The 24,018-nt window shown below is 39.4% G+C and overlaps 1 protein-coding gene across 1 annotated transcript in view; it reads right to left on the bottom strand.

The window, feature by feature from the left end:
- Positions 1-1,055: 1,055 nt before the first annotated feature.
- LOC146317123 (uncharacterized) overlaps positions 1,056-24,018 on the bottom strand; it is a 40,979-nt gene continuing 18,016 nt past the window's right edge. The window contains exons 5-11 of the mRNA XM_084733744.1: positions 22,321-22,443; positions 22,164-22,175; positions 19,782-19,784; positions 12,058-12,144; positions 5,251-5,323; positions 1,619-1,714; positions 1,056-1,353 (exon numbers count right to left, since the gene is read on the bottom strand). Of these exons, the coding sequence (XP_084589870.1) occupies positions 1,205-1,353; positions 1,619-1,714; positions 5,251-5,323; positions 12,058-12,144; positions 19,782-19,784; positions 22,164-22,175; positions 22,321-22,443 (543 nt within the window). The 3' untranslated portion in view covers positions 1,056-1,204. The remainder of the gene's footprint in view (positions 1,354-1,618; positions 1,715-5,250; positions 5,324-12,057; positions 12,145-19,781; positions 19,785-22,163; positions 22,176-22,320; positions 22,444-24,018) is intronic.

Genomic DNA, 24,018 nt, shown 5'->3' with positions numbered 1-24,018 from the left:
TCTGTTGTGTGTTCTCTGTATGTTCTCTGTATGTTCTCATTAACTCTCAGTGGTCTTTAGTCACACATGGATGACATCACAGCCTGATAGTCGCCGCGGTGCTTTGCTAATTTCCACATTAAGTGGCGTGAGCGTTCGTTCAGTGTGTCCTCCTGCTTATCACCTCCACAAACGCTGCTGCTGTGCCGCCTTATTAAGGCTCATAATGAGCTTTATATGCAGCGAGCCGGCCAATGGAGTGGAAGGTAATGAAGATGGTTATGAGAGTGTGAAAGAGAGACATGTTTCACCGTGTCAAACATTTACAACTCCGTCCTTACAGAGACAACCAGACTGAGCAACTTCCTTTTTAATTGAAAGTCACAACATCAAACACACCTGCATCATAATAAACTCTGAGTCACACACAAACAAACATTTTAATTTTCAGGAAAAGTAACTATAAACAGGACAACTGAATTTACTTTTAAATGATTTTGTGAAAACTTCACATGAAGTGAATTTAATTTTATTCAAAAAGCTCAGATTCCCTCTGATGTTATTGTCATGTTTGTGTCCTCTTGTGAGTTTTAGCAACAGCCCCCCCCCCCCCCCCCCAAAAAAAGAAAAAATCGTATTTTAAAAATTGTTCACAGTGAACTATGGTGACTTAATATTTTAATATTTGAGTCGGCTGAATCAAATATTTTAATTTGACTGTAACCAAAAAGTACATGTAACTCTAAGCTCTGATAACCTCCAACTTTTAAGTTTATCAAGTAAAATAAATTGAGACGACCGACTGCCTCAAGGAGTGGTTGATTTCAAAAGTTTAAAAAGAAAACCAAGCAAAAGCAAAATGAAAGCAACATAATGTAATAATCCAAAAGAAACTATGCAGGGAAAAAATGCAAAACAAAAATCTACAAAAAAAAAAAAGAAAAAAAAAAAAAAGAAGAGTACAGACAAACCAATGAAGACGAACTAGCAAATGAAATAGACAAAGACAGGAAGTAAAAACAACAAAAACACACAAGGGAAGACAACCAAAATAAAACAGGAAGTAACTATAAAAAAACCCCCCAAAAATCTGACAGTAATTACGATTATTTAATAGAAGTCCCAGAACCAGTCAATTTATTTGGAAAATTCAGGTCAAACTGCAAAGAACAATCTAAGTATGAATGAAAAGTGGCGCCATCTTGGAGGGCGGTGTTTGTCCGAGTCACAGCTGGAGGTCCAACACGTCATGAGAGGCGGACGGAGGCAGCGTCCCAAAGTCCAGGTTGAGCTGTCCCTGACTGCGAGACCGAGACAGCAGCAAAGATGGAAGACTGTACCGCTGCGTCTGTCGTCCCCGATAAAACCTCCCACCTGAAAACACACGGGCATTCCTGATTGGGTCTGACAGATCATGTGACACTGCAGTTTTAAAACTTCCAAGGACTAATAAATTTAACTGTCATTTGAAAGAACCACAAATGAAGTCATAATATAATGCTTTATTATTTTTAAGATTTAATTTAGCCTACTTGTTGAGGCGCAGTGGGGATTTTAGAAATCTAGAAATTTCTAGAAAACGTGTCATTTTAGGGAAAATGAAACTCCTCAGCACATCACATGGAAATTTGTTCCTCACCTGACTGACAGTCTGGTTTGTTGAAGACGTCAGTGCAGCCGCTCCAGTAGTGAACCGCCATCTTCCCGTGATAATCTCTGATGTTGGTTTTAGCATCTGATGAACACGAGAAGAAGAACATGATGAAGGTACCGTCAACATATTTCCACCTAACTGTCAGGAGAACATGTGGATTAGAGTGTTCCCACCCACTGGTTCAGAGAAAAGTGTTGTTCCATCAGAAGGTGGCAGTATAACGCTACATTAATAAACAGAGTAGAAGAAGTCGAGGTCGTGAACCTGAAACTACACTAAACCACGAAGAAGAAACAAAAGGACACAAGGTGATAAATTTTATAATAAAACCTTCGTAAAACCATCCTGAAACCTGCAGTGTAGGAAGAACGGTGCTAACTAGAACCATAAAGGGTTCTTCGGCTTGTCCTCATAGGAGAACCCTGTTTGGTTCCTGGTAGAACCTTTGATAAAGGTTTCACTTAGAACCCTTTCAGAGGGTTCTACCGAGAGTGCAACAAAACAGGTTATACTGAAACCATCTGTGATCCCTTGACGAGAGTTCTTCAGGGATTACTATGATTAGATTAGAACATTATATATGAACTATTTCAGATTTTAAAATGAAAAAATATTAACTATGAAGTCTTTTATACGGAACCCTACATGTAAACCATCAATAATATTGGAACAGTGCTATAAATAAGAGTACAGGTGTTGAATACAGCAGTTTTAATGGTTCTTTGTTCTGCTGTGTTTCTGTAGGATGATCTGTAACTCTCTGGTTTGATCCATATTTCAGTCTCAGTCAGTTTAATCAGGACACACGTGGCGGCGGCGCTGGTGGCGGTGGCGGCGGCTCATGTTGAGGAGGTTGGAGACCGAACAGTCATCATGTTGCACCACAGAGGAAGACGCTCCTCGGTGCGACTCTGACGAGATAATGGTTTCACTGTGAAACTGACTCTGGTCATTACAGACACTTTAACTCCCACCAGCCTCCACCAAACGCAGTTTAATCCTCCACCAAACCTCACCGCAGGAAACTGAATCTGCACCCCGACGACCAGCACGGTCCAACACAGGAGGAGGTGAGCCCACTGTCTCGACTCCAGTTACTCATCTCCTACATTTCCCACAATGCTTTCTGACGAATCGAATTCTCTGTCCTCGCAGAGTTTTTCTCAAACAATTAAGAATAAAAGTTGTGTTGTTTTTTTTCTGTGCGGTTCCTCCACATCTTTCTGTGTTCTGAGGGACCTGAAACAGGAAGTCTGGTGTTTTCTGTCACGTTCTAAATCACTTTATCATCCAGATATATCGTCACACTCCAACCCCAGAAATGATGAGATTAACATATGTCTGAACGTTTCAACTCAAAGAACTTACAGTATTAATGCAGGTCATTGGACTCAACATTTGAAGTTACACAAAGAAGACGAGACTAAAACTGACATAGGAGAGCTGATGCTAAGCTAACATTAGCTAAGGCTGAAACCCACTGTTGACTCGTTTTGGACTTGAAACTTTACTACAAAGACTTAACTATGTTCTCATAAATAAGAGGGCTGTGACTACGTACTGAGAAACAACAGGGCTGTGATTATTTGCTAATAAATGATGATAACTAAATGCTGGTAAATGGCAGGGCTAAGACTATTTACTGATAAAAGACAGGGCTAAGACTATTTACTGATAAAAGACAGGGCTAAGACTATTTACTGATAAACAACAGGGCTATGACTATGTACTGATGAATGACAGGGCCGTGACTATTTACTGATAAAAGACAGGGCTATGACTATTTACTGATAAAAGACAGGGCTATGACTACACGCTCTTAAAAATCTGCCCTCTTGTAGTCGTGAAGTAATGAGTAACTTTTTGAAGTCGAGGCCGATGATGTGGAGGTGGTGATCAAACGAAGCAGAGCCAGAGAATAACAGGAAGTGAATCCCTTCCAAATAAATGAGGAGTTCATTTGCATAAACAGAAATCTTATTTTGTTGATTTTCATGTTTGTTTTATTGTGTCTTTACTTCAATTTCAAGTGAAACACAGTGAGTGTGTTTTGATTGACAGGTCAGATCACCTCAGTGACAGCAGATATTTACGTTTTCGTGTCAGGTGGTGGCGGTGGCCGCAGCGGCGGTGGCAGCCGGCCTCAGTGTCCATATGGAAACATCTTTTATGTCTGGAGACGGCGACCCTGTGGACCATATGTGTGGGTGACGGTGAATTGTGCGCTCTGACTCGTAGCATATGGCGGTCTGTGGTTACAGGGGGATCAAACTGAGGGGCGGGGAGCTGCTGGAGCTCCACAGGGATCATCACGGGTCCATCAGGCTCGACTCGGGTGTGCCTCATTAGCAACAATACGAACTCCGCCTCTCCTCTTCCTGTGTGTAAGTGTGTGTGTGTGTGTGTGTGTGTAAGTGTGTGTGTGTGTGTGTGTGTGTGTGTGTGTGTGTGTGTGTGTGTGTGTGACTGGACTTGTCAATCTGGGCGTTTGGGCGTCTCTTTTGTCTGGCAGAGGCGATTTGCATCACTGCTCTCTTTGCCTCTCAGAGAGTCTCTGAGGCGTGGAGGAGAAGAAGAAGAATCCCTCGCCATTTGATTCTGAACGGTTGAATTTTAAATATGAATAAAATCCTCACAAAGTCAAACGAGATGAAAACACGTTTCTAAACCACTTCAGTTCATCAGAGGACAAATTACTGAGGCCGTCCTGCAAACGCTGGAATATTTTCAGTATTTATTAGAAGATTTAATACAGAATTAAATGTCTGTTGTTCTCACAGATAATCTAAAATATGTCTTTTCCTCCACATATATTCATGTTTTTATGTTATTTTGCATTGATCCCTTGAACGTGGTTGTCAAACATTTGTGACAAAGATAAGTTATGAAGGCAACACATTTTACAGCTTAAAGTAACTTCTATTGTCCAAACTGACATCAGGTCACTGAAACAGTAAACTGTCTCTGATATTTTAAATAATTATAAATAATAATTGATTTAAAAAGGACAACTATATCATCACAACACCTGACTTAAGGAAAAAAGAGAACTGTGACAAAACTGCTTATTTTAAAATATCAGACTCTTGGCTATTAAACCTTGCAACTGATGATTAATTTTTATTAAACTTTAAGAGTCGACAAAATGTTCCATGTTTTAATTTCACAGCATTGTCATTGTGAGCAGACATTTTATTTTTTCAAGTGTCTCAGAGTCTCTTAATGTTCATCAAAATACACATTTTTAAACCATAATTCTTCTTTATCTTTGATTTAGAAGAACCACAGAGTCGACATGTTATGGTTGAGACGCATCTGATAGAAATATTATTGATTGAATTTTTCTAAAAATAGAAAGTTTTCCAGAGTTTCAGCAGCATTCTTGCCTTTTTTAAACCAGGAAGTGAGACGGGGTCCTTAGGGTATAGCTGACCCTTTTTATGCCTGATTAAATCATCTGGGACAAATATTTTCAGAAATAATATATTTTAAAACAAATATGATTGTAATAGCACATTGTTACACCTATGTTTTCAGTAGGTATTATTAGTTTAAGATTCTGAAGAAGACTTGAGCTGTGATTGGTTAGAATCTGAATTTAAGGTGGACCGACTCACTGTAGGTGTTGATCAGGATGTGGACGATGTGCTGGTGGCCGTGAATGGAGGCGAGGTGGAGCGCGGTGTAACCCTGGAGACAAACACAAACACACACTGTGAAAAAAAAAAGAGACTTCAAAATTTCAAGGCAATGCACTGTAATGCTGATGTAAGCTAATGCTAATGCTAACTCGACTTGAGTCATCTGAGAAGTTTTAATGTTTCCATCTGTTTTAAAACAAGAACCCTGTGAAAGTGTTTATGAAAAGTTAGCTAACAGCTGCGTACATGATATAACATTAATGCTAACAGACTGAAGCTAAAGCTAGCTTACATCTCAGCTAACATTTGTCAGATGGTGAAATACAGCAGGTATATCTACATGATGGATGACAAAAATTCACTCATTAACGTGGGAAAAGGAAGCGCAGGGACTCGATTAGTGCAGCGGACCTTGAGACGGGTCACCCAGCCAGACCAGCTGGACCACGATCACCACAGGAAGAGAGCCGGGATTAGAGCTTTTAGAGAGACGACCAAAAAGACACCACCATCCAGACTCATGAAACGCAGAGTATCTCACCTTCAACATGGAGAGAGATGGAAAGCTGGACATCCCTAGTTACGGTTGCTAACTTATGACTGGACAGTTGCTGTTTGGAGGCGGTGCTTAGAGAAGGGTCAGTTGCAGGAATTAAACTTGACAGCACTGAACAGACAAGATATCTTTATATGCTGACAATCTTCTGTTGTACGTTGTGGACCCACTGACCTCATTTCCACGGCTACTAGAATATCTGAACGAATACAGTGGTTCATCAGGCTACAAGCTAAACTTCACTTACTGCAATTTAATGTGCATCACACCCAAATTAGGCAAATCATTGTTTTTGAGTCTTTTTACACAAGTATACGTACTTCTACTTCAGTAAATAATAGTAAATGTACTATATGTAAATGGATGTGTTAGTTGTTTATCTGTTTTAGAACTTAATCTGACTGAATCAAACCAAACTGTGATCATAATTCAGTGGATTTCAACCAGAAAGAAGCTGTCAGCTGCAGTAACAGTCAGGTTTCGTGTCTTTGGTTTGTCTGGAAGGATGTCTCTCAGTGTCCATCAGCCTGTCTGCTCTCATTTCACTGACGGAAACTCATCCTCTCCTCTCTGCTGTCGATGGATGCGAGCGCTCGGCGGCCGTCGTTTGTACACATTAACACCGGCGAGTCCCGGCGGACCGGCCGCCCGTCATCCTGAGCTGCTGTCAGTGTCGGAGACGAACAAACGCTCGCTGCCTGTCAGTCCAGCGTTCACGCCGGAGTTAAATGACAGTAAAGAGAGAGGAGGTGGTTTGAAGTCGGTGTTGATTAAGAGAACGGGTCTGTAGTTTACAGAAACTCTCGTCGGCACGCTGACTTTAAATGGGCCCTGGAGGCTGTTTGATGTACACAACAGAAAGAAGCTATCAAACGCTGTCACACGTCCTCCTCACAGGCTGCCGTACGTCCTGTCAGCGTCTTCACCTGCACGCTGAGACACACATCATGTCTCCATGTCTCTATATGATGAAGAATATATGGTTATTATGTCTTTAGGAGGTGATGGGACTCAGGTGACGACAGACTGACTGATCAGAGGAGACTTCCTGTAAAAGATACTTTATGTTGTTTGGACAAATCGCAGCTAAACACTTCAGACTAAACGCTGACAAAACACCAACAGAAGCTTCCTAACGAGCACAGACACTGAAACACAGGACTTCCCCATACAGGAGACATGAGGACGGTTCTGCGGCCCAGAGGTGGGAAGTACAAATACTTTCTTACTGTACTCAAGTAGATCTGCCAGGTATCTGTACTTTATATGAATATTTACTTTTCTGACTTTTTACTTTTACTCCAAATATCTGAACTTTCTCCTCCTCACATTTTCTAAACAGGCTCGTTATTTTAGTTTGAATGACTTTGAGGTGAATTATTGATTATTTAGGATTTATAAGGACGTCACACAGGACAGATGGGATGAGACAAAAACGACTTAAAAGATGTAACAAGCCAAAAACAATGTAGGAGATAAAAGCAACAAACATATCAAGAGAAAAATAACATATGATGAAAACAATGAAAAAGATGTAACGACAAAAACGACATAAAAGACCTGACAAGATGAAAAATGACTTGAAACTCCTACTTTTACCGGAGTCTTGTTTTTACTCAAGTATCTGTACTTGTAGTTGAGTAAAGAGCATCTGGACGTTTTCCACCTCTGCTGTGGCCGTAAACAGTATTTGACATTTTGCTGAAAGGTTGAGCTGCTTTCATGTGTTCAGATGCACTTTGAGCTTCATATCATCAGTAAAGGCCAGTTCAGCAGGAGGTCCTGAGACTGAAGGAGGATCAAGGTGACGTGTCGGTCCTGATCCAAGATGTTTCTCTGAGCTCTCACACTGAAACATCAGCTCATAAATCATCTGGAATCAGAGACTTTTAGTGTCAGTGATGCAAAACAGACTTTAAATAGTAATATTCAAAGTGTCTGTAGTTGCTTCATCATTCTTTTAGTGTGTGGATGATACTGTCTGAACATAACCTGCTCCTGACCAGTTCAGCATCAGCTACTGTGATGATCTAAAGAGAGAAAACTATACATTCATCTCTCTGCAGCTCTCAGGTCAAAACAGTCCAGAACAAACACACCCAGCGAGGGAAAACCACAGAAACAGAGAAACATGAGGACTAAACAGCCAAAGAACAGGTGGAACAATGCTAATGAAAAAGAGCAGGAAGGACAAAGACAGGAAGGAAGGTCAAGAAACATGAGGGAGGACCAGGACTACAAAATAAAACAGGACATGACCAGATAAACCCAAAGACCGTGACACTATTAAAGAGGAAGTATAACAGTATGAAGCACAGCATGCATCAGTTTTTACTGTTTGAATTTACGAATAAAATCTTTAAGCAGGATTTTAATTTGATCTGAGAAAAAAAATCTTAAATTTCACCTTTAAATCTGCTGAAAACTCCTTAAATCTGAATATTCTGCTGTGAATGAAGCCTGCAGCAGCTGTGTGATGAATTTGATGTGAAAGTGAAAGTGAAAGTGATTTGACCTCCATCACTGTGAGAAATGTGATTTGTCTTCTCGCTGGAAGACGTTTTCCTCAGATTCTCCGTCTCTTCCTCCACATGTGTGACGACCGCCGTTTTAACCACATTTGTATCTGGCGTGCCGTTGTGTACATTTTAAAGGTGCATTAAAAACAGACTCACCCCCTTCAGAGCGATGCGGGCCGAGCAGGCATGAGAGAGGTCAAAGACATACAGCAGATCAAAGACACAGGCAGCAAACTCATTTCACACCACCGCTGGAGGTCATTAGGCTGCGGTAAATATTTCTCAGAGCTCTATTTACTTAAAAAGCGTGACATCTACAGGGAGTTTGGTACGACAGCTCGTCTTTGTGGAGATTTGTGGAGCTATAATGGTTCAGAAACTCACTTACATGCTGGTGTGGCGGACGATCGCAGAGGAGGGAAAAACAGAGAGAACAGATGTTTGCTTCAACATTTGGAAATCAGGAGAAAATGTAAATATTCTAACTGTATTTCCTCCATAAAAGAACTGGAGGGCGGCTCTGTTAGCGGGTTTAAAGGAGCAATAACAACATTTTTATTCACTGTACAACAACAACTGCACATAAGTTGTTCAGAAGCTTCTTCCAGAGATGAACTGAAGCTACATCGAGATCAAACTGGGTGAAATATGCAGGGTTTTTTTTGGTTTTTTTGAGGTTCAGCCATGATAAATTGAACATTCAGCAGAATTTTTTCTGCTAACTGTAAAAGAAAATGCCTCCAATACAACCTAAAATATTATATTATTATCAGTACCAATCTGATATCACAGAATTTATTTACCCTGACACAAAACCTTGATTCCCACATCGTCATGACAACCTAATAAGATGAAAACAAAATAAAATATGTAACAAGACGAAACAGGGACAAAGACGACACAAGACACAAACAACAGAACGAGACAAAAAACAGCTTCACAAGACTAAATGACATCACACAAAAATGATGAAACGACGTAAAAGACACGAAATAAAAAACATAAAAGACAAAGGAGGACAAAAACAACATAACAAGTCAAAAACCACAACCAAAAAAATGACAGAACAGTGATGTAACAAGATGAAAACAAATTAAACAAAATTACCTATTGCAATAATTTTTTTTCCAGGATGGCAAAGAAGTAATCCTCCTTACTCTATCTCTGATTGGCTTGCATGTGAAATGTTGTTCATCCAATTATAGCGAACAAAAGGTTTTTACAGGGAACGTTTAAAGTTCAGTGAAACTTTCATGTCTCATTTAATAAAAAATCAAATCACCAGGAAGTCGACTCGTTATGAAGATCGATTAAAATATATTCTTCAGTCTAACTGAAGAGTAAAAATCAAAACATCCTGTAAATACAGTTTTGTTACAATTTTCAAGAATGACTGGTATATTTTTAAAATTCAAATAAAGACAGATTAATTCTGCACACACTGAGACGTTTAAAAAAAAAAGGTATGAAAATATTCAGCTTCAGGTGAGTATTTAAAACTCTGCACACCTGAGACGAAGCGAAACCAGAGACTCGGGGAAAATCCATTACAGAATCACTGAGAAGAATCCAGAGCGTTCACCGAGACCTGAGCTATTTTTCTCCTCTTAATGCCGCTCTATGGATTATTGATTTTTGATTTGCTGGATGCTGGAGCTGAGGGTCTTTTTATCAGAGCCATTACCTCCTTAACGATTAGAGACAAAAAGTTAATTATGTAATTATGGAGCCAATAAGTGACTTGTCTGCTTTGCTTTGCTCTGCTGGGGTTTAAACATTATCTGCTGTATGAACATCAGAGCAGATTAACACTCACACAGCCAGATGCTAAATTGAATTCTCCAGGCCCACGGCTGTCTGGGAAACCATTAAGTAATCACAACATTGGCCCTTTCAAATCAATCTACTGCACACTGTGTGTGTGTGTGTGTGTGTGTGTGTGTGTGCGTGTGCGTGTGTGTGTGTGTGTGTGTGTGTGTGTGAGATATTTTCACTCCATGTTAATTGACTGTGAAAGCAAAAAGAGAAACAAACAGAACGCCTGAACTGATCTTTAAAATGAATGAATGAGTAAAAAGCAGAGGTGGGAAGTAACTGAGTACAAATACTTCATTACTGTACTGAGTTTTCAGGTATCTGTACTTTACTTGAGTGTTTATTTTTCTGTTAACTTGTTATTTTTCTGAACACAAATATCTGAACTTTATCCTTCTCACATTTTCTAAACAGACTCGTTATATTTAATTATTGATTATTTTTATTTTGTATCACTGTGTGCCACCTTCCAATGATGTATCGAGATGGAAGAGATGGAAATAAACAAAAAACAACGTAAAAGATGGAATAAAATGAAAAACACGTAACACAAAAAAAGTGTAAAAGAAGAAAAAGATGGAAAAAAATTACTTAAGACGAAAAAGATGAAACAAGATAAAAAAACAACATAAAAGATGTAAGAAATCTAAAAACAAAAATAATGTAACAGATGAAAAAGACACAACAAAACAAACAACATTTAACCAAGTGAAAAAACACGAGACCAAAAGATGAAGAATACAAAAAACTATGTAACAAGATGAAAAACACATAAAACTAAAATAACATAAAAACTAAAAAGATGTAAAACTACATCACAAAAGGAAAAAGATGTAACAAGACAAAAAACATATGACAAGATAAGAATGGTACATTAAAAAAAAGACGGAACAAAACATAAAAGATGTTACCAAAATGAAAAACAAGACAAAAATGATGTAAAAGAAGGAAATTACATTAAAAAAAAAACCTACGTAACAAGATGAAAAAGATGTAATAAAACAAAAAACAATTTAAAACAAGACGATAAAGATTTAACAAATGAAAACCACATCAGCCAAAAATGATAAAATCTGAAAAACACAACAAACTGCGTAACAAGATGAAAAAGAAGAGGAACAACAGACGGATGAAGAACGATGTGACGAAAAGCTGTAAGAAGCTGAGACAGACAGACAGAGAGACACAGAGACGGTCAGTCCTTCAGAGGAGGACGTTCCTGTGTGACGGTCAGGAGGTGAGCGACACTCTGCCGCCGTTTGTTTGTGTCGGTCAGCCGAGGTTAAATCTGTGAACTACAGAGGACTGGAGGACTGATTGGAGGAGAAAGGCCTCATGGGAAGTCCACTGTACATAACCTCGGGGTTAAATGAGAGCAGGAACGATATAATTGGATAATCAAAAATCCCCTACAGGCTACAGAGTGTGTGTGTGTGTGTGTGTGTGTGTGTGTGTGTGTGTGTGTGTGAGAGAGAGAGAGAGAGAGAGAGAGAGAGAGTGCAGTAAATGTGTCTGTTGTAGTGTGATGTTGTTGAACAGGATCTTGTGAAAATCCTCCATGGATTAAAGCAGAGACCTTTATTTTGACGGGTCAGATGAACATTTCCAGTATTACTTGTTTTTTTTTACGTTCTTTAATTGCCGGTCATGTTGTCTTTATGTTCTTATTGGACTAAATGTTTTTGTACAGAGTGGACATTTTTATAAAGTGAAATATTCTGGAAAAATATGTTGAACTGTTCCTTTAAGGGTGAATTTTGGGTGAAATGTGTGTTGAAGAGCTGCAGGCGGGTCGGGATGATGCTGTGTTTGTTTATTCAGTTATTAAAGTGCGTGACGAGAGCTGATTCTGACACACACACACACACACACACACACACACACTCAGCTCACCGATCTGACGTTGACGTCGGCTCCGGAGCGAAGCATCATGTCCACGGCCTCCTGACGGCCCTGCTTGGCTGCCCAGTGAAGAGCCGTCTGAAAACACACACACACACTGAAACAGTTAAACACAAACACACACACACCTTCAGCATGAACACACACACACACACACACACACACACACACACACACACACACACACTCCTCCAGCAAGACATCATAGAGCTCTGACTGTGGAAACACTGGATATGAGATCAACCACCAGCAGGTCAAACAATCAGTTCACTCAAATATCAACATGTCACAATAAAAACAACGTCTCAGTATCTACTGTGACATTACAGTTATTTTATTTTATTTTATTTTATTTTCTACTGATGGTTGCATTCATTTTGTTTTGCAATTAAACAAACATAATCAATTTTTATCATATTTTATTAAAGAAGGGAAGCAGAAGCACTTTAAGTTAAAACAAAGAAATTAATTTTAAACAAACAAAAGCAGAAATATTCCAACTTTTTTGGAGAATTTTTATTTTGCTCTAGAAATAAAAAAAAAAGTTCCACATTTTTTCTAGAAATATTCCAACTTCTGACGTTTTTCTCAATATTCAATATAGTCTGACTTTTTTTCCACAAGTATTCTGACTATTTTTCTAGAAATATTTATTCCAACTTTTGCTCTAGAAATATTAAACTTTTTTATAGAAATATTCTGACTTTTGACTTTTAAATATCCAGACTTCTATAAATATTCCAAGTCTTTCCTGTAAGTATTCTGACTTTTCTTCTCAAAATATTTTGACTTTTTTCCAGAAATACTCTGACTTTTTTCTATAAATACTCTGCTTTTTGCACTACAAGTATTCAAAAAAAAAATTCTTGAAATATTCCGCCTTTTTTTCTAGAAATATTCAGGCTTTTGCTATAGAGATATTCAACTTTTTTTTCCTGGAAATATTCAATCTTTTTCCAAAAATGTTTCTATGAACACTCCTTCCAACTCCTTGAAATATTCTGTTTTTCTAGATGTTTTCCAACTTTTTTTCTAGAAATATTCTGATTTTTGTTGTATAAATATCCCAGCGAAGGTCACCTGACTATTGTTACCACGCCTTAAAGTCATAAAACGTGCCGGACTAAACAACGTTAAATGGCACACAAAAATCGCGCAGACACGACACGTGAGATGTCTTTGAATGTGGCGTGCTGTTTATACGCCATCACATGAGATCACGTTGCAGAAACCTGCAGAACGTGAACTAAATTTCCCCAAAAACCAAGACAGCGTCTTTAAATCACTTGTTTTGTCCAAGAAAAATCCAAAGATATCCAGTTTCACACTGGACAAAAAAGCAGCAGACTGATTATGAAAAGGTGAAAAAAGGATGAAATATTTTTTTTCTCAGTCAGCTCACCAGTGTATTTACTAAACCTTCAGTTCTTCTCTCTGTATTTAAATATTTGTGTGAATCTCTCACAGAATAACGCGACACACTGAGCAGTGAATGTTCCTCCTGATGATCCTCGTGTGTTTGAACTTTTCTTCTTGTTTCAGAGGAGAGAAAGTCGCTCATTTGAATAAAGTCCTGCTTTGAAGTGAATTCATGGTTAATTACTTTAAACAGATTTGGCTGCGAGCTGCACACACACACACACACACACACACACACACACACACACACACACTGCTCTGTAATAAAACAAGCTTTAATTCAACCCAATGGGAGTTAATTCTCTGCTAAAGAGCCACATTCAAGGACAGTTATCCCATCTGCATTGTGTTAAAACACGTCACTAATCACACGTGTTAATGTTCTCTGATCAGTCTGTGTGGAGGACGAGTTCATTTACACAAAGCTGTTTTCATATTTTTCTAATGTTTTGTTCAGTTATTATCTGTAAATTGTGGACAATCTGCTCAGTGAAAATGATCAAATTCTGACAAACGCTCACGTCGCCTGATTACAATCAGTTCAAATACAAAAACCTGAAACACACTCAGCAAACAGCTTCACCATTCAATATTTGAAATTACACAGAGAAAAACGATGAGCTGAGGCTGATAGTTAGAAAGCTAATGTTAGCTAATGTTAGCTAACGTTAGCTAACGTTAGCGTTGACTTGAGACTGAGTGCAAACACTGACCACAAACTTATAAACAGCAGGGCTACGACTACATGCTAATTAACAAAAGGACTATGACTACACACTAGCAAGGCTATGACTATATACTGGTAAAAAAAAGAGAGCTATGATCACATGCTAATTAAGACAGGGCTAAGACTAAGTACTGATAAATGAGGAGGTTAACAAAAATGAATTGCAGTATGAAAAACATTTGAAGTTTCACAAAGAAAAGTAAGTTGAGACTAATATTAGCATTAGAAGGCTAATACTTAGCTAACGTTAGCTTAGCAGCTAAGTCACTTTGAAAACCAATGACGCTGGATGCTGAAACTCGCTGTTACATTATGACTTGTTTAGGACTTGAAACTCAAAGTTTAGGACTTGCATGACTAGAATTTACAGCGGAGATGATTAAAAGGTTTTGACTGAATCTATTAAAGGAGAAGAGACTGAGTCTGCTAATGCTAACAGGATCTGACAGGATACATTTCAGCACGACCACAAACTGAAACTACTGAACTTACAAACTTGATGTGTCCGAGGCATTTAAAGAGAAGAAACAAAATAAAAACAGACATTAAACTTTATGACAATAAAACAGTAAAGGTGCAAATAAATGTCTTTCTACTAGCTTCAATCTGCTATGACGTGTTCTTCTAGCATAATTTGTTGTCTTAGAAAATGTGCTTTCTGTCTTATTTTGACATTTGTACCAATTAACATGTGATTATTGAGTGATAAAAGTAAAATAACTTGAATAGGAGAAAGGAGCCGCGCTGCAGCTCGAGGCGTCTCATCGTGTTATTCATGGTGTTTGTGGTGAAACTGTGACGTTACGTCTTCCTGATTCGTCTCACGTTCATCTGTTCACACCTCGACCCTCTTCTGTCCACGTCTGAACTGGATTTAGACGAGTAAACATCAGCCTGCGGTAATCTGCCTTTTTAAGATTAAGATCGCCTTCTTTCAGGACGCTGGGAACCATAGAAACCGTAATCTGTGTGTCCCGTCTTCTTTGTATCCGTCTACGCCTGTGAAAACTGTTTCACAAGCAGAGTCACTGACAGTGAACGCATCACAGAAACACTTAATAACTTAATAATGAAGCCTCATACACGGACTTTCATACACTGAAATACAATAAACAAGCTTCCTGTTTACAATTTTTTCCAATGGATAAAATGTGATAAAGCGTCCTGTGTGTTCATCACAACCTCGTGTGCTCCTGCCCCACCGCGTACATGTGGTGCCCTCTTTATTTTTCGGCCCTGCCCCTCAGACAGTCTCAGTCCGTCACTGCTCTGTGATAATCTGCAGGGAAAACACTTCTCATACTAAAAGTGGGATCAGAAGTGTGTGTGTTTGAGAGTTCCTGGCCTGTTTGGACTGACTTCTTCCTCCTCCACCTCCCTGCGTCTCTGGACCTCCTCCCTCTCATGTTGCTACTGTAAACTGGATCAAACAAATGGAACATTGTTTTCTGCTGTTTTCCGCCTGTTTAATTTCGCCACACTGATGTTCCTCATTCAGCCAACAACTGAGAGCGTGAAAATCGAGCGGGGCACAGTCATCAGGGAGGCGGTCGGGTGCAGGATGGTTAATGGAGGTTTATTTTGGCGGTGTGTCCGTGTCGGCGTGCTGATGCAGGCTGACCGCTGAGCGGCTGCCAGGCCGCTTCGACAGCGACGACGGTTTTCATTAGAAGGTGCTAACTGAACCCCGCCTCGCCCGCCGGCCTCTTCCGACACTCGCTGAGATTGTTTGTGCCTCCACCTGAGACACACACACCTGAACACACACACACACACACACACACACACACACACACACACACACTGACAGCACTGCTATTAGGAGCTGTGAGTGATACTCCGGCACGTCGTCCTGAGGCTTTACTGAAAGAATTCTTTAAAAAGATCACAACAGATTTAATCCAACATGTTTACATTTTTGACTTGTAGTTCAGTTTCTTCTGTCAGAAGGTGGAGGTTTGGTTTCAGAATTGGCTCGGACAAAATTTAGTATATATCACACATTCTTGCAAATTGGGATGAAACCGCATTTTGATGGGAATTCGAATTTTTTATGCTGGAAAATATATTTTAAAAGATGATCTGTAGCGCGATGTGGTGTTTATGAATATTCATCTATGGAGCTGCACAACATCAACAAATTATGTCTTTTCTTATTGTGCATCAAAAATTATATTCTGTGCATTTAATTAATTCTGAAACGTATGTAAGAACATTTCTGCCACTGAAAGAAAAAGTATTCCCATGTTAAGTCATAATTATGAGATAAAAAAAACATAATTATGACTTTTTATCTCTTATCATGGGGATACTTTTTCTTTTGATGGTGGAAATGGGCCTCCACAGTGAAAATACAGAAATGAATGAAAATCAAAATGGCTGCCGGCTAGAATAGTGATCACGTTGAGGTGGAAAAGTTTGAATGTCTGCACTGTGGTTACAGCATCTGAAATGGTGCCCTGTATGTTCTGGAGAAATTAACCTCAGTAATCAGACAGAAATCAAATAAATTCAGAGAAATATGCACTTCCTGGACAGTTAATACTATAACTCTTGATCTATATTGTTAGAATTTATTTAATTTACTTTGATTATTTCATATAGCTATATAAATGTAAATGTATTTGTCTTTTTCTTAATTCTGTCTTTTTTCCCCTGAATATTTGATGTTGAGGGTTGAGGGAAAACTGGTCACCATTCACTTCCATTGTTTGGAAGATTCTGTGACTCTGTTTCCCTGTTAAACTCCAGCAGTGTTTTGCGGACTAAAAGAACTGAATGAGTGAGTTAAATGCCAAATAATGTTTAAATAAATCAATGGCTGTGTGCAAAGTGTGAAAAATCAATTCAAAGATGTGAAAAACAGTTTAAATATCTGCTTCAGAGTCTGCAGTGATGTGATGAGTTAAAACATGCAGAATCAGTGTAATGGCCCTTTAACTGCAGAAACACCGCCGAGCCTCAGGCTCTGCATGTGACACATTTACACATTTGCAAACATGATGGACACCTGTCTGCCTCAGCAGGACGCTGCAGCCTCCATTAAACAGTCGACAGGAGCGCCGACAGTGACCCGGCACAAACCGGATACCGCCGGCCAACAGCGGGCCTCCGTGCGCCGGGCATCTGTTGGCCCTTTGGTGGTGGAGGAGTGACAGGCAGAGTGAGTTAGCGCCGCGCGTCTGAAAGCAGCGGGGAAAAGGCACATCAAACAGGCGTAAATTTCACTCCTTCCGTTTTGATCAAGTGAAGCATGAAAAGGAGTGTAATACTCTCAAGTGGCGCGAGGGTTAGACCATTGATGTTGTTATTTCTGCACGGGGAGGTCCGCGCGGCGAATGGGAGGAGGAGGGGGGAGGTGTACACAGCAGTGAGGCAGCGCATTAGGCGAGGCCATATGGAGGGGTCCTTTTGCAAAAAAGCTCTTGAATAGGAAGCTTAGAGTCCCATAATGCCGTGTGAAATTCTACTTCTGGCATCGGCGGGGAGTTTTCAAAGCCAGCCTGCAACAGTTCGACCATATGTGCCGGTTTGAAACACGCTCCCTTTTATTGGGCGTAGAATCACACTTTGACTTAACAATGAATCTGAAGAGCATATGCTGGGACTTGAGGAGACTGATCTCAGAGCTGCTGTAAGAAAATAAAGACAATCAGAGATGGATCCGTAAATGAAATGAAGAGAATCCTTCTTCACCCCCCCCCCCCATTGACTAATTTCCAGATTCTCACCACTAAACTGTGAAATCAGGTCTTCAAGAAAGAAAACACGCGGAGGAGAGAGGAGAGGAGACCGGCGACTCAAACATTCGAGCGAATGAAAGATCTTCTGGCTGATTGTGTGATGATCAGTTCCTCCCATCTGCCGTGGAGCCGGGCAGCCTCCCTTCAGGCTCACTGTTTGCTCAAATATTAATTACCATGTAATTACAATATCATTACACATCCCCATTGTCTGAGCTGCTGGGCCGCTCAAATCACAACAGCCTCTAATGAGCATGAATTCTACATCCTGCCGCAGCGTCCGACCGCTAATCATGGACGGATTATCAGACAACAAGCCCCTGGGCACAGACAGGGACAAGGACCCACCACCCCCCCTGCACAGGAGCAAGACACAGGCAACACAAGGTGACCACAAAGAGACACATGAAACAACCACAGACAGACACAAAACAGCTGCAAAGACATGATATGACCTCAAAGAGACAGCAAGATACAAAGAGACACAAAACAACCACAAAGAGACACAAAACAACCACAAAGAGACAGAATATGACCACAGAGACACAAAACAACCACAAAGAGACACAAAACAACCACAAAGATACACAAAACAGCTGCAAAGATACACAAAACAGTTGCAAAGACACGAGATGACCACAAAGAGACAGCAAGATACAAAGAGACACAAAACAACCACAAAGAGACACAAAACAACCACAAAGAGACAGAATACAACCACAGAGAGACAGAATACCACCACAGAGACGCGAAACAACAATAAAGAGACACAAAACAACCACAAATATTCACAAAACACCCACAAAGACACAAGATGATCACAAAGAGACAGAAAACAGCACAAGATGACTACACAGAGACACAAAACAACCACAAAGAGACAGAAAGCCACAGAGAGACACAATCACACATCAAAGACACATCTTTTTGGTCATTCTGCATCTTTTCAATGTTGTTTTGAGACTCTCTGCACCTCTTTAATGTTTTGCATCTCTGTAGTTGCCTCATGTCTCTTTGTAGAGTGTTTTTGTCGCCATAATGTTGTTTTGTGTCTCTTTGTTGTCATCTTGTGTCTCTGTAGTCATTTTGCTCCTTTTTGATGTTTTTGTCTCTTTGTGTTTGTTTTCTTTGTCTTTATCGTCATTTTGTCTTTCTGTTTTTTGTGTTTCTGTGGTTGTTACAATCATTTTATGTCTCTGATCATCCAGTTGACTTTCAAACAGGAAATATTAATATAACAGTCACTTCAAACAGAGGTTCTGGCCCAGGGGCCCCTTCACGCCTCGGGCCCCTGGGCCTGTGCGTGGTAGACCCGCTCAGTAATCCATCCACGCTGCTAATATTAACCTGCCGGCAGACGCCTGCAGAAGGGAAACAAGAGGAGCTGATAAAAATAAGCATGTGGAGGTTTTTGTGTATGTAGGACAGTGTTTAGCTCGGTGTCAGGTGAGCTGTCAGCCTGTTTGAAGGGACGACTACACGCCTCGCAAAGCAATGATGCCTTTTTTTTCTTTTTTTGCCTTTTCATACACAAACATGCCAGAAAATTGGACGTCCGTGTGAATCCCATTTACATGAACTGCATTTTGCATTAACACACCCCCATCCACACACACAGCCAGCTCGCTTCAAAGAGCCGGCAGACGTCCGAACATCCGACTCTTTCAGACTGTTATGAAGGCAGCCAGACGGAGGTGAGGGAGCTGCTCTCTCTGATATCACTGCTCAGCTAATTGAGGCAGAAGTGTGTGTGATGTTGAGTCCTGCTTGTTCGCCTGTGTTTAGATGATCAGTGTTAACGCGGCCAAAAGGAAAAAACAACTTACCCCCTTTGTGTACAGCAACGTTTACATCACAGGAGGTCGTCAGAGGGAGTCGGGAACCAGTCGGAAACACAGAAACAAAGAATGAATTTTAACACTTTGGATGCTTTAGTGCAGCAACCTGTGTGTTCAGCTACACGATAATGACAGGAAACGAACAGCATCTAATGTGGCAAACAACCATTTCAGCAGTATCAGCTCATTATGGTACACAGTTTTATTATGTAAAGTAAATTCCTTCAGGCTAAAATAAAATAGTATTTTAAATAATTTAATCAAACTAAAATTAATAGTCATACAAACACTTATTCCCCGTAATAAAAGGTAGAGTGAACATTTGAAGAGTTTATAAAATATGTTTTCATATAAATGAAACTACATAACAGTTGATACAAGCTAAAATCACTAATCAATTATTCTAAATAAAATTTATTTGAAATTGTTTTAATAATGATTTCAGTCACTTTTCCTGTAAAAAAAAAAAAAAAATGCTAGTTCCAGATGTTTTTCCTTTGAATGATTCTAACTGTCATGTATCTGTAATAAAGTCCAAGTGCTAAATATGCTAAATGCTAAATGTTAAAGTTAGCAATTGGTTAACAGTGACATAACAATAGCCTACAGCTAACATTAGATAAACTTGCAATTAGCTATGAATTGTAGAGGGTTCATAGATAAATGGCTGCTAAAGCTAACAGTTAGCTACTTTTATCTGACTGTGTGATCACCAATAACCCCTAGCTTTTCAGTTTTTTATCTTTTCAGTTTTTGGCTAGCTAAGCTAACTGTTGTCTATTAATTAAACAAAGTTCACTGACAACAGACAGCTAACAATTAGCTAATGTAGCAATTTCCCTCCCACTACAATTCATACTGTTCAACTACAGCTAGTAGCTAGCGATGAACTCTAGAGAGTTCATAGACAAATGACACCTATGGCTAATAGTTAGCTACTTTCATCCAAATTTATGACCACCGCTAACAGTGAGCTTCTCGGTTTTTGGCTAGCTGTTGCGTATGAACCAAACAGAGATCACAGTTCACACTTAGCTAGTGTAGCACTTGGTTCCACACTTCAGTTCATGCAGCTGAAATATAGCTAGCAGTTAGCTATCAATTTGAGAGAGTTCATTGATAAATGGCAGCCATAGCTAACAGTTAGTTAGCTTGCTTTTACTTTAAACTGACTGTAAGAACTGTGGAGTTTTTAATTAACAGTGAGGTAAGTGCTAGCTTGTCATTTTTGGGCTAGCAAGCCTTGTTGCCTATGAATAGAATTCACAGTTAGTTCAGGTAACTGTATGAACCATAGCTAACTGCCAGCTTGTTAGTTTCTGGCTAGCTAATCCTGCTCTAAGAACTAAATAAAGTTAAAAGACAGCTATAGCTAACAGTTAGCTAATGCAGCATTTGGTTCCACACTACATTTAACACAGAACAATGACAGACAGCAGTTAGCTATGGAGTGAGCTACAGCTAACTGCTAGCTTGCCATTTTTGGGCTAGCTAACGTTGCTGCCCATTCAACAGAGTTCACTGATAAAAGACAGATACAGCTAACAGTAACAGAGTACTGAATACTTTTACTGTGAATACTTTATGTTCCTGCTGATACCCTGATACTGTGTGTGTGTGTGTGTGTGTGTGTGTGTGTGTGTGTGTGTGTGTGTGTGAGGTATGGATTATCTTCCTCCTGATGGGATTGGTGTTTATCTGACTCATCTTCCTCGTCTTCACCTGCCGTCTGATTCTCAGCAGCTTCTTATCCAAACTAATAGGATCATTACTTCACAGCCCCTCATTCACTCATCTCAATAAGCAGATTACTGACTTGTTTGCTGCTCTTTGAACGTTTCATTTCCTTTAAGCCAATTGTTTCCTCGGAGCTCTCGTCTCTCTCAGAGTTTCACTGACAGAGCGCTGAGCCGAGAGGACGCTCTTAACACACAACTGTTGGCTGATAAGATGACGAATAATGAGATTTATCCTCCTCACACACACGTTGTTTTAACCCTTTTAATCCCAACTGTTTCCCAAACATGAAAATATACAAATCTTGTGTCATTAGTAACCATCTGAAATATTTTTTTGTAAAAAGGGGATAAAAAAGTGGGTTTTATGGTCCCAGTGTGACCAGTGGGATGTTGAGTAGACTGATATTAACATACAGTACTTCTCCAAACAGTCATCAAAATTTTTATATATCCCATTTTTATATAACCCAACACAAAACACACAACTAGAACTAGAATGCTCCATCACGTTTCTTAAACCGTGGCCCGTGGGCCAGTGGTGGCCAGGTAACTGTGGAAATGTGCAGGTTTCTGAATGCAGGGGTGAGGTTTTATCCAGGTATCACTGCAACTCTAAAAATGTTAAACTTACAGTGATGAAGTCCTGACGGCAGCAGAAAAGAAGAACGAGAGACGTTTGAACAACGAGAAACAAACTTCAATCATTCAGTTCAACATCAAAATCAACCACATGTCACATTATTATAATTTTTAACAAAATCACGCAGCCTTAATGTGAATTATTTTACCTTCTTCCACACGAGGCTGGACTCCTGCGAGAGCAGCCGGCGCTGAGCGGCCACGTTCCCCACAGCTGAGCTCCTCAGCCAGTCCTTCTCCAGAGGGTCCAGCTGCACCCGGTGGAACAGAGACTGAAACACAGTGTTCACATCACAAATACTGGTTTTACACCAACGTGAACATGTTGAAACAGGTTTTTTTAAAAGCAAGTAAAGATGTTTGGACGTCTTATTTAATTGATCAATTGGTTTGAGTCATTTTTTTAAGGAGAAAAAGTCTAAATTCTCTGATTTCAGCTTCTTAAATGTGAATATTTTCTGCTTTCTGACAGTAAACTGAATATTTTTGAGTTGTGGACAAAACAAGACATTTGAAGACGTCACCTTGGACTTTGATTTTTGAGTTTTGAGCCCAAAAAATATTAAAATACATAAATTAAAACATTAAGTTAATTCATTGAACTGAAAGTAAATGTTAAAATTTGTCTAGTTTCAGTTAAAGATTATAGATTATTTAAAGTTTGTTTCAAAACTTGAAAATTTGAACTTGTAAGTCATCTTATCTTTATTTTTTTTACAGTGTGGTTCTGATCACAGAACGATCATAGTTTGTGTTAAAAAGGTCTTCAGCAGGTCTGAGGTTCTCCTCTAGACACGAGAACCTGGTTACAGTCTTTCTTATGACTGAACAGAGTTTCTGAAAACATTTGAAGTGGGAAATAAACCGAACATTGATGAATATTTGATCAGAACTGCCTGCTTTCACTGTTTGATCAGATCTTTGTGAGCTGTGTGACTTTTTTCCAACAACTTTACTGATAAAATGAAGCGTGAATTGATTTTGGTGTGAGAAGCTGGAGCTCTGCAGCGTCGTACGCAGCTCCTTCACTCTGTAAATGAATGGCAAGAATAAAGTTGTGATGTTGCAGTCAAATCGAACTAATCCCTGTGAATTCTGCACATCCTTACAATTGTTTTCAGTCATCACTGTAGCTTCCTGTGAGTTCCAGCTCTGAAAAGAACATGAGGTTTTTCATTGTTATTGACATTCATCAACGTTCTGTGCATTTCTAGATTTTGTCATTTCAATTTTAATTTGCTCGCTGTTCTGACTGAACTTTATCTCCAAAAATATTTTATTTTTTTATGGAATAACCCCCCAGGTGACCTTCTTCATTTACAAATAAAACATATTTTGTTAGAATTTTTGTAACCCTGAGCCTTTTCAGTACATTTTTATTCTCTCTTTTTACCGGATTGTACAAAAAACACAACTTTTCATTGCAAAAAAAAATAGATAAAAACAAAACAAGATGCACTGCAATTTTTGAGAAAAGTTGCTTTGAAATCAGGCTTTCAGGGCTGCAACAATCCCCAAAAACAGCCATGAAATCCTGGAGGGACTGATTATCAGAAACGTTTGTTTATTTTCTGCACTAATCCAAAAATCCGATGTAAAAATCCCATTGGCTGTTCTGTTTAGTGATGCTCACTTCAGGGTTGGACTACAAAAATACATCATCACTGCAGCTCTGTGAGGCTGCAGATCTAAATATTTGACCTACAGGTTCAGCCTTTATGTTCCAAACAGCTGGTTTGCCAATAAATCACTAAATATGAGCGTCAAACACAAATCAGCAGCAGAGACGTCATTTATTCTGGAAGAGTCTTTTTAGAAGTTTCTATCGTCTGAGAGCCTCTGTCCTG

The sequence above is a fragment of the Lutjanus erythropterus genome, chromosome 13, assembly GCF_056507025.1.
Source record: "Lutjanus erythropterus isolate fLutEry1 chromosome 13, fLutEry1.hap2, whole genome shotgun sequence".
In the NCBI taxonomy this organism is placed as follows: domain Eukaryota; kingdom Metazoa; phylum Chordata; class Actinopteri; order Lutjaniformes; family Lutjanidae; genus Lutjanus; species Lutjanus erythropterus.
This window is presented reverse-complemented; position numbering and strand designations above follow the sequence as displayed.